At 31.3% G+C, this 12,457-nt stretch overlaps 1 protein-coding gene across 1 annotated transcript; it reads left to right on the top strand.

Moving 5' to 3' along the window:
* Positions 1 to 420: 420 nt before the first annotated feature.
* LOC133795586 (pectinesterase/pectinesterase inhibitor) lies at positions 421 to 4,031 on the top strand. The gene is made up of 2 exons (XM_062233040.1): positions 421 to 1,489; positions 3,107 to 4,031. Exons 1-2 carry the CDS (start codon positions 514 to 516, stop codon positions 3,796 to 3,798), a joined length of 1,668 nt encoding a protein of 555 aa, XP_062089024.1. The 5' UTR covers positions 421 to 513; the 3' UTR covers positions 3,799 to 4,031.
* The last annotated feature ends 8,426 nt before the right edge of the window (positions 4,032 to 12,457 follow it).

The raw sequence follows: 12,457 nt of genomic DNA, 5'->3' as shown, positions 1-12,457 counted from the left end.
ACTTATTGTTCATTTTAAAAAATTGATATGTAAGATTTTGAGGAGAGAAGCTTTTATAAATATTAATGATGAAAATGTTTTGAGAAGATCTAGAAAATAAACGAAACTACATATGGGTTACAAATTAAATAAGTTAAGTTAAAAAAAAAGGATAGATGGCAGCTATTTATTGGAGGGACAGAGAAGAGATTGGGAAATAGGGGCAGGCGATTTTCGTTCAGATGGATAGAGCTAGCATAAAAAATTGCTAATAATATTTTATAGTTTTGGAGGAGGTGTTAAAATAATGAACCATGCATGTTATTATATGTCTGGAATAAAAAAAATGTCATCTCCTTACTAATCCAGCGAATATAATTATCACCCATCCCTCCCAAACCCCTGTCCCCGTAAAGAATATTAATATTTTATTTACAATATGGTCCCTGATAAGATCTATTTAAAGACTACCACACTACACAAGTTTTGCCACATACACTCGTTTTTCCTTATTAGCTCGCTAGACATTTGATCATGGCGATCCATCAGCCTCTGATCGAAGCCCCCAAAACTTCTCACACCAAGACTCTTTTCCTAGTTCTCATATCCTTTGCTGCTGTTATCAGCACCACCTTCTATGTTTTTCATTCCTTCAAAACGACCTCGTTTACTGCTCCTTCACTCGCATCCAACATATGTGATCGATCCATAGAAAAGGAATCATGCTTATCCATGGTCTTAGCAACAGCCCAAGAATCAAACACGCCGGCACTCAACAACGTTGACCATCTTCTGAAAGCCTTCCTACAAAAAACCTCACCTCAAATAACCGAAGCTCTTAAGATGGCCAACGTTGTTAGCCGTCGGATCAATATGACTCCCATGGAACGAGCGGCTCTCTTTGACTGCGAAGAGCTACTGGACGTGTCCAGAGAAAGGGTTACGGACTCTATATCGAGTCTGTACCTTCAAAACCTTACGTCTCATTCCCATGATGACGCACATGCATGGCTTAGCGCCGTTCTCACCAACCATGTCACGTGCTTAGATGGGCTCGAGGAAGGTTCAGATATCAGGACCATAATGGAGCCTAAGCTGAAGGAGTTGATATCAAGGGCGAGAACGTCGTTATCCCTAATAGTATCGGTTTTGCCATCGAAGCCAGTCGAAGAGGTCATAGAGCCATTAAATGGGGACTTTCCCACGTGGGTCAAGGCCAGCGACCGGAGGCTTTTGCAGAGTTCGGCTAAGGCTATACAGGCCAATATTGTGGTGGCCAAGGACGGTAGTGGAAAATACAAGACCGTGAACGAAGCCGTGGCTGCCGTACCTGACAAAAGCAAGAGCCGCTTTGTTATTTATGTGAAAAAGGGTGTTTACAAGGAGAAAGTGGAGATCGGAAAGAACAAAAAAAATGTTATGCTTGTTGGTGATGGCATGGATGCCACTATAATCACTGGTAGTCTTAATGTCGTCGATGGTTCCACCACTTTCAACTCAGCAACAGTAGGTAATTAATATTATCATTTAATCTTGGACTCTTAATTAGTTTTCATAATTACTATTGTTATATTAATTGAATTTGCGAGCCTAGGTGGCTGACAAATATTATTGACTTATTATGTAGTTGTAATTATTGTATTTGGCAAAATGGCCCTTGTATTCAACAAAGTAGTAAAAAATGACATTAGGTACAGATTGAATATAACTAGATTTAGAAGATGCTAGAGAAAAAAAAAATTTGGCTTTAGGTTTCCCATATTATTTATTTATTTATTTATTTTAAAAAATACAATGTAGTAAAATTTAACAATTAATTTTTAATATTGTTACCGTTTTTAAAATTTAAGAATTCGATCACCAAAATAATTTCAACTGAGAAGATGTTTCTTCTGTATAAAAAGTGGGTAGATAATAATTTTTTTTGTTTTAATAATTTATTTTGTTAACTTTAACATAATATTTCAAATATTTAATGGAATATATTTTTCAAACTAATTAAAAATAAATATTTATTAATTATATTAATATAAATTCAAATATTATAAAATATTACTAGATATTTATCAATTATATTAATATAAATTTAAATATTATAAAATACCATTATTATAATAATATATAATACAATACTAGATATTTAATAAATTCAAAAGTTATAAAATATTATTATTATAATAATATATAGCATATAATATATAATCCTAATTTTTATAAATTTTTGTTTGAATAAATATTTAGTAATTATATTAATATAAATTCAAATATTATAAAATATTATTATAATAATATTTAATACAATACTAGATATTTAATAATTATATTAATATAAATTCAAATGTTATAAAATATTATTATTATAATAATATATTATACCTAATAAATACATTACATATAAGTATAGTATGTGTACAAATAGTATGTCTATCTAATTAAATAAGAAATTAGAATAATATTTATCTTCAATCAAAAATAAATAATTTTCTTCTCCAATTATTGAGGTGCGATTTAAATAATATTATGAATATTTTGTACCTTAAATATGGTAGTTCTAAAAGGTTATCATATTATTATTATTTTTTTTTAAAAAAACTATAAACAATATTTTGGTTTTATTTTTATTTGAATATAATTATGTCATTATTTTATATATAATATTATTTATTTATCTAAAATTTATATGATAATCATAAAAATTTAATAAAAATAATTAATAAATTTTATATATAGTATATATATTGACTATTTTAAAAAAAAATAGATATTCTACAAACCTTATAATATAACATGACGTGAATTTAGATTCTTACGAGATATTTATAATTGTTATCACATTTCATTAGAATACATTGAAATATAACACAATACATTAATAAAAACTACCCATTGTTTTTCTCAGTCCTTAATATTCTTTATTATATATTAAAGCTCCAAAAATCAAATCTTCAGTACTGGCAATTATTCAAAATCTTATCAATTGGATCTCCAAATGCACTATTTTTTGTTTTGCTCCATTAAAGTCACATAAAGTGAAATAAAAAATGTCATGCTTGTCTCTAATATAATATAATGTAGTACAACATGTGATGTGAAATCATTAAATTAACTTTATAATCTGTCAATGTAGTTGCGGTTGGTGATGGGTTTATAGCCCAAGACATAGGTTTCCAAAACACAGCTGGCCCAGAAAAGCACCAAGCGGTGGCACTCCGGGTCGGGGCAGATCAGTCCGTCATAAACCGATGTCGTATTGATGCTTATCAAGACACTCTCTACTCTCACAGCAACAGGCAATTCTACAGAGATTCCTCCATTACAGGCACCGTGGATTTCATATTTGGAAACGCAGCTGCGGTGTTTCAGAACTGCAAATTGATAGTCCGAAAGCCCATGAAGGGTCAGAAAAACATGGTCACGGCCCAAGGCCGAGAAGACCCAAACCAGAACACAGGGACCTCAATTCAGAACTGTGACATCATTGCCAGTTCTGATTTGGAGCCCGTTAAGATCTCATTCCCCTCTTACTTGGGCCGTCCATGGAAGATGTACTCTAGAACTGTTGTTATGCAGTCTAACATCGGTGACGTCATTGTTCCAGCTGGGTGGTTCGAGTGGGATGGAGATTTCGCTTTGAAAACTTTGTACTATGGAGAGTACTTAAACAGAGGCCCAGGGGCTGGAACTAGCAAGCGAGTTAAATGGGCCGGTTATCATGTCATTACGAGCGCAGCAGAAGCCCAAAAGTTCACAGTAGCCCAGTTGATCCAAGGTGGAGTTTGGTTGAAATCCACTGGTGTGTCTTACACTGAGGGGCTATGAGTTCTTTTTGGATATGGATATGGCTTCGGCTTTATTTGTTTTAGGATTCTAGCTTTTTTTCTTTTTCTTTGGTGAGTTTCTAAGTTTTTTTTTAAGGAAAAAAAAATGGTAGGTTCATTTCTGGTAACTGTACCATTACCATCGGCGGTGGCTTCTATGTGTATCATCCTTGCCGTTTAAATAAGTGCAATGCCGAGGCTTTTTCTATATAAATCACTTAATAATGTCATGAATCTCCAAGTCTTCAACAGGTTTTTATGTGAAGAAAAGGATTTTAATAATTTTATTTAGTGATTTTGGCACCAGTATTAGTAAATGACTCGTTAGTAAATAATGTTGGTTTCATTGTGACTTTTAACGTAATTTTTTTTAAGAACAAATTATTATCAATGGTTAAAAGGAATACAGTTCTACAATCAAGGCAAAACTCAAAGTGTTTCAAAAATCTCAAAAGAAGATGATCAAAATAAGGCATTACCAGGCCTTTTACACAAGAACAAAAATACCAAAAGAATAAAAGAAAAATTTCATAAAATACTAATTTTTGCTAAAAAAATTATATTTTTACGGCTAATTTTATTTTTTAAATTTTACGGTTTGGTTTGAAGTAAGTGTATACATTTTTATATATTTTTTATTGTTTTTATGTTATTTTAGATTTTTTTTTGTTAATATTTAGTTGTTAAGATATATATATTATTTTTGTTATTTTTTAGTTTTTTTTTTTCGGTCTATTTTCAAGTTAAATTTAAGTTGTTTTTTTTTTAATTATCTTTTCACTATGAAACTTTAAAATTCGCATTTTTGAATTTTAAAAAAAAAATAAAAACCATAAAAAAGTAAAAACAACCCCAATAAAGAGAACAGAAACAGAAAAAGATCACAACTCCCAAAATAAACACAAAAAGGCAATTGGCCTTTAAAAATCTTGCAAATATGCAACAACATTCTAAGTCAAATTAATGACACTACCCCAATAAATCCGAAACAGTAGAAAGATCACAAAAAAAAAAACCAACAGCCAAATCCAAAATGGACAACGTGTATTACACCATCATTACAAACCAAATCAAAACACTCCAAATAATAAATTAGAAAAATTTACAAAATTCACTAAACAACTGTTGAACAAATTAGAAAACACACAAAACAAAATGAAAGCATAAAATTTGAAAAATTCACCTTTTGTGTAATAAAAGGCAAAGAAAGATGTAATTTTAGTTTCTTATTTTTAGGTAAAATTGTGAATTTATTAGGTCTGGTGAAATGGAATATGTGTTCCATAATAGTAAGATATAAGGCCATCTCCAAGATAGAGGTATATTGGTGATGCATAATATAGCCTATTTTCGAAAATATTTTATCCAATGGTGTGGTGCGAAATTATTTTTATTATTATCTTTAATTATCAATAATAAAATATAACAAAAAATTATTACTTTTTTATATTTTTAATAAATATTAAATGAATATTAATAAAAAATTAATTTTTGCATCAACTTTTATAATTGATTAGAGTGTTAAAAATTGTGTCAAATGTCACATATTGATTTTTGTGCCAAATATATCATAATATTTATATTTCTCATAGCATCTCCAATGAAGTATAAAAAATGTGGTGCATTGTTATATTTAGTACATTTTAGCAAAATTATTACTCCAATATTGTTCTAAAAGATGTGACAAATTTGGTACAAGATATAACATAGTCAAATTTAACACAACAATTAATCTCACTTTTTTATTTACCATATTGCCACTAATTTATTAATTAACAATTAATAGCTACTTTTTTATAATAAAAAATAAAAAAAAATTGTTACTTTTTGTATATTATCAATAAATATTAAATGAATTGTTGATTTTTTTAATAAATTTGCATATCGTGCATGAAGCACAATTGCAAATATGGAGCCAAATATAATATTAACTCATTTTTTGTGTCAAATTTGGCACAAAATTTAAATATTGCATTGGAGATGGTCTAAATCGTTGATGCATTGTAAAATATAGCACACTCCAAATAAAAGTTACTCCAATAGTGTGTTAAAAGAATGAAAATTGTGCCAAATTTAGTACAAAAAATACTAGTGCAATAATAAATGTGCATTTTTTATTTATAATATTGTCATCAACATTAATGTTAATGTGCATTTTTAATTATAATATTGCCATCAATTATTTTTTAAAATATTTAATTTATTATTAATAATTAATGATAATTACTTTTTATACTCATTTGTATCTTATGTTATTATGCTAAATATAATTTTATTTTTGCCTTATTTAATATTTTTTTAATCAGCGGATGATGTAAGCTCATTATATTTGCCATTTGGCATTGCAGCAAAAATAGTTGGTGCAAAACATGATTACGTTATATTTGGATTGTATACAATTCTCAACGTACAACCGTCTTCGAGTACAAAAACAAAACCATATTTATTTATTTTGGTTCCTGTTGATAATGTCCCAATTACATCATAATCTTCAATTTTAAACTCATTTTTCTAAATTCCAACAAAATCAGCATTGACTTTAATTATTTTCAATTTCAATTAGTAGCTATGTCTGTCTCATCCAAATTTTCCACTGTATCCGATGACCCAATAAGTTCATCCTACAATCAAGGAGAAATTATTATTAATGCACTATACATCTCCTAAATTATTCTTTAGAATCTGGAACCAAATATTTTAACTTAATGCTAAATAAAGGTTGTGAAGAAGAGGAGAGAAGGTCAAAATCTCATTTTTCAAATTAAATAAATATATATATAAATATATCCAAGTTGGGTACTGGGGAACCAACAAAAAGAGATTATGTTGCGGCTTTAGCAACAATTGCAGCTAAGAAACGTGCCTTCAATCATCTAAAAGAAAACCTCTTTTGGTTAATACACCTACGCATATACATAATACAGAACATTTGATAACTCAACTTGATTGTTACAAATTAAAAGATACGCGTATAATTGATTTCAATACAATTAATATATATATATGCAAAATAATTCAAAAACCATATGACAGCCTTAATCAAATGAATTTCTTTTTTCAGGTACCAATCATATGCAAATTAACAGGATTATGTGAAATGACGTTTTCATAGTTATATATATTTTTGGTCAAAAATATATAAGTACAACTATCTAGAGCACGAAGGATTTGAAAATAGATCAATTGACAGTTATTGTGATACTAATTATCGTATTTGAAAAAAGTTGGCAAAGACATTTTTTTTTCTGATGTGTATGTAATGAAACTGTTGGACCTTCAAATAAATGTTTTTTTAAAAAAACTATATAAAGTAATTTGAAGATGTATCTGTATAGTGGACCTATGGTACAGCGATAAGTCAATTGATTTACTAATATAAACAAAATTATATTCCCATTCCAAAAATAAAATAAAATTATACATTGATTTAAAAAATAAATAAATAATAACAGATACGTTAACATTAGTTTTTCTCAAAGATAGTGTTGTCAGCTCAATTTGGTGCTCCAACTAATATATGACTCAAAAATGTAAAGGAAGATTGCATTTCTAGTGCAACATGTGCTTCACAGAGAACTAGACGTAAGAGATGGGAGCAAAAAAATGTAAATAGGAAATTAAATGATGACAAATTATGGTGGCTCTCCAATTCTCATAAATTTAATCAAGAGTGAAGTACTACTCGTTGAAAAAAAATTACTAGCTAGTGATATTATTTTTAACCATTGGATTTAGTTTGATGTACCAAAAAAAAAAGTTAATACCATATATATAGCTAGAAATAAAAAAATATATATATTATAATAATCATTTCCAAATATTAATTACTCCTTTATTTTCTCTTTTATTTTTTTTTAATTTAAAGAGTTTTACGATAACCTTCTATTTCAATATCTTAGTCAACTTCTGCCATAAAAAACACATGTAAGAATATTTTTTTCATTGTGGTGTTCGTTGTAGTCACGATATACTTCTTACAAATTTTTGAATTTTTTTTAATAGTTTACATGACCGAAAACATAGTTTCTGATATTTCGATTAATTACGCGTGTTCGAAAAAATACAAATATATTTTCGGCACTGTAAACTATTTGTAATTTTTTAAAGATTTGCAGGAATAATGTCGTAACTAGAATAAATACCACCATGAAAAAAATTGGAAAAAAAATATTCCAATTTATATTTTTGGGACGAAAGTTGACTAAGAGGTTGTTGCTAGCACTTCTCTTTTAATTTTACAGTCTCTTTTTATGGAAAGTTTAAACCAAAAAACTTCTTATGGATTTATGTAGTGACCTTATTTTTAACCAAGGATCATAATCCAATGGCTAGTTTGCTTATTTGGATGTAAAAAAAAGTTAATACCATATTTAATTAGAAATTAAAAATAAAGTCTCTATTACAATAATTACTTCCAAATATTAATTATTCATTTATTTTATCTCTTAAAAATATATCTTTTTTAATTTTTCAGTCATTCTATTTTTTAAATGTCAAAATAAAACCATCCTTTAGTTTTTGGATAACAAGTAAAATATAGAGAACAATACTTTATTTTTAATATTTTCTTAAATTTTTTATTTTTATTAAAAAAATAAAATTAGTAAAGTTAATTAATAAATAAATATATATAATACTAAATACTATGATAATACTTTTATTTTTATACTAAAACACCTATTTTTTTGTTTAAACTTTTCATAATTTTTTTTTTTCGAAATGTGGAAATTCATTAAGGATAATATAGTACATATAAATAGTGATTTACAAAAATCCCTATTGAATAATTTTCTATAAATAAATATTTCACATTGTAAAAGTTAACCCTAAAATTTAGGAGATAATGTTAGTCTTATAAAAAAAAAAGAGAGAGAGAGAAGGTTCAAGGTTTACTTTCGTGAGTAAAAATGGTGTTTTCACATTATCTAAAAGTTTTACAAGATTTGAGGATAGCTCAATAAAATTTTAAGAATACTAATATACATATTTTTTTTATACACTCAAATTATCCCAACTAAACCAAAAAAAATTAATCCAAACTAGCGTAGAATAAAGGTGACTCATCATTGTTAATGCAATTTATATATAAAAAGTATAAATAAGCTGGCACTCTATTCGGTACAAAAATCAGAGACTAAGAGCATTAGTAGTGCAAGCCATTTTTTTTGTTGCCAAAAGTATATAAATCATATTAAAATATTATTAATTTTTTAAAAGCAGATGGGGCAACGTTGCCATGCAGTGGCTACATCTCTGGCCACAATATATAAAAATCTCACTTGATAATGCCATGTTGGCATTTTATCTGACATATATGGTGAAGCCACTTCTGTGGCTACCACCGTTGTAGATGCCCTAATTAAGACAGGAGATTTGAGTGGATCTTTTAAGATTGACTAATACAGAACATATAAGTTAATTTATTGTTGGTTTGAACGAGACAGGTTAAGAAAAGTTTGCAAAAGAAAGATGATTTATTTTAGTTGTTTTTTCTTATATAATATGATCCAAAATTTACATTTATACACTAACTCTTTTATTTCAATATTTATATGGTTACACTGTTTTTTTACAAAAATATGGTCTCTTCAGCAATCAGCCATGACAATGAGCGAAAAAGAAGGGAAGATCTCCATGAACGCTGGCAATGAATCTTCGGAAAGCAACAACAATTCAACCCACATCAAAATCTGGGTGAAAGAATGAAGAAAAAAAATCACAAAAATACTACAAATCAAACGGGCAAACAACGAGAACCAAACTTTTAATTTAAAAAAATTGAATTATCAAAACCATCTAGATACTTTCTGTTGACCATTGAATTAGCCAACGACACAGAGTCAAATATACGACAAAATATGGAACGACACTTGAAAAGATAATTTAATGGAAAGAAGAAAAAAAACACCAAGGAAGTATAGTGGTTCGGCCCCAATGATTGGTAACAACCTACATCCACTTAGTGTATTGTTATTATTGAACTTCAAAATTGTGATCAAAGAACTGGTGTTCTTTGAGTTTCACCAACCTTGGAAGGATTACAATAGTATGATGAACAATCACTATAGCTCTTTCTCTCTCAATATTAAGCAAAAAAGCTAATCAATTCAAAAGTTCTTTCCTTGAGCTATTTCATGCATATTTATAGGCTCAAGGAGGGTTACACATGCTAACGTGTTCTATATTTCCTTAATAATCGCGTATCAAGGATAATTATGAAGAAATATTCAAATGCAGTTAATATTAGATTACAACTTAAGAAGGAAATAAATCAGGCTTCACGACCAACCTGTTTGTATAAAAAATTAACACTGACGATGAGGTGTGCTTTTCGTTGATAGCCGAACAACACCTTTGCCCTTCAATTCTGCCACGTGTCAATCCATGTGTAAGAAATCTTTGCCACGTCATTAATAGCCATTTTTGGGTAAACATTTGCTCCCCAAGTTTATTTATTGCAACCAGCAATAAGTAAACTTAGGAAACCCACTCTTCGAATGCCCCACGAAATCTATCAGAACCGCCCATGCTTTCTTGAAAAAGGTGACCAATCATGTCTAATCAAGTCTTTTTGGTTTCCCAAGAATGTGTCTGACGGCCATTTCACTTCCCCATGCTTAGAAAAAGTAACTCATGATTACCTCTTTTGACGTGCTTTGGTCTTTATAAATAACCCCCAAGTTATCATTTTTACCTTTTACCTACTTTTGCCTTCTTGAAGAACTCGCTCCAGAGCCCAGAAATTTTCAAGCATCTACGCTCGGACGTCAAAAGCTTTAACCTTCGGACTTCAATCTTCATCTGAGTAAGCTTCACAAACTTTCTTGTCTTTTGAGTTACCACACGAAACTGCCTTATGCTTGCTTTCATTTCTGAACTCTTTCGTGTTCTTGGCTGAAAATGTATGGGGATTGTTTGCATGTTGACAGATGATTGATAGGGTAGTGAAATATTGTTTCGTAGGAGTTAGGAGCCAGTTTGGTAGTCGAGATTGTAGATTTAGGGCGTAAAATTGAAGTAAAAATTTGATTTTTAAGCTAGTTGAAAAACTGGGTTTTTCCCGCCCCTTCGGAGTTGAAAAAGCTTTTTCCTGAAAAACTTTTTACTTCTGCTTTTCAATCTGTTTTTCAAACTGCTCGTATAGAACTTAGCGTTTTTGTTAGAATGCTGCTGGCCATATAAAAACTTAATTTTTATATGCGTGCAACGTTATTCTAACTCTCAACACAAGCTTTTAAGCTTTACGTCTTACCTCCCCCTTTCTCTGTTCGCAGCTTTTCATGCAAGATCTGTGGGGAGGTGAAAGACCCATCGACGACGACTTACTAGCTCAGCTACTTGAGGACGAGGAGCAACCGTCGTTGCTTATACCTGAAATTCCCTTTTCTCGTGCTACTTATAACAGTCCTTCGACCCCCATTCAAAATATGGGTCGAACAAAAACTAAAGCCCAGAAAAAGAAAACTCCCAATCCTTCAAATCAACCTGCTCCTCGGGCTGAAGTTCCCTCGACCAGTGGTCAAGCATAAAATATTCCTGACCCCAATATCCAAACTCATGCCCAGCCCCGAAATGTCATTCAACCAAATGTTGAATGGTATGTTGTACCTGAAAGCCGTGTGACGATCAGGATGATCGCCAACTACATTAGAAAATATGGACTCCCGAGGGTGACATTAGTTTGACCCAATCAAGACCAACGGGCGAACTTGCCCGGAGGCACTTTCAGCGCCTGTGCCATCACCTCATGAGGTCAATTATCTGTTCGACCTTAAGTCTAACCCCAACCAAGAAAGTACGGGGGTTTTTCACTTTTGTCATCAGGAAACAGGGCGCACTTTCCTGTCCGACACCACTCACATATCGAACGTGGGGAGGTACTATCAGGAGTATTTCCTTACGACTGACATGGTTGCGAACAACCTGGCCTTCACTCAAGGAGGTAATGTCTTTGTTCCACTGGTCGCTAATCTTTCTTTAATTTTTCCTCTACACTTTCTTAGATTTTTAGCGCCTTTCAGGCCCATGGTTGCGACCAGACCCTACCCCAGACATGGAGTTAAGATCAGCCCTCTTGGCCAGTATGACTGACATGGAGAAAAGCGTCAAGCATCTGGTCATAGAGGCTAACCTTAGGCTGGTCGGGCTTTTGGCCCCTCATCAGGATGTGAGGTAGTCAACAGCGAGGAGTGCTACTGGCGGAGAGGTTCCCGAGCAGCATCCAGACGTGGAACAACCCCTTCCGAGGAGGGCCACTGGAGTAACAATCAGGGAACCTTCCAGCACTGCGTGGGCTGCTGCTCCCTCCGCCCCGAAGGGAAAAGGAAAAAAGAAGGCCACTGAACCCCCTACTCCCATCAACGAATCTTCAGATGAGAACGGTACTGATCTTTCGCTCTTAGATAGTTTGCCGATTCCCTGTCACCTATTTGACGGGGACGGCAACTTTAAGTATACTCCAATCTTAAGTTCAGATTTCTTCCAGGCAGTAAGTAGTTCTGTAAGTAATGTAGCGACCAGTAGTTGTAGCGCGGGTACTTTACTTATAATCTCTTTACTTTCATTTTTAGCTCCGTCTATATATCGTGTCTCACTGCTCGTGTTGTTTCCTTTTGTGCAGATATGTCATCTGAAGACGAGTTCGAGCATTACAAGGTTGT

This window comes from Humulus lupulus, chromosome 8, assembly GCF_963169125.1.
Source record: "Humulus lupulus chromosome 8, drHumLupu1.1, whole genome shotgun sequence".
Classification (NCBI taxonomy): Eukaryota; Viridiplantae; Streptophyta; class Magnoliopsida; order Rosales; family Cannabaceae; genus Humulus; species Humulus lupulus.
Note: the sequence above shows the minus strand (reverse complement) of the source record. Positions and strands in the feature narration are given on the sequence as shown.

What these genes read in the sequence shown, in the direction of transcription:
- LOC133795586 (XM_062233040.1), top strand. Translation starts at nt 514, where the DNA reads ATGGCGATCCATCAGCCTCTGATCGAAGCCCCCAAAACTTCTCACACC. An exon ending in TTTCAACTCAGCAACAGTAG is followed by an intron (nt 1,490 to 3,106) that starts GTAATTAATATT and finishes CTGTCAATGTAG; the next exon opens with TTGCGGTTGGTGATGGGTTT.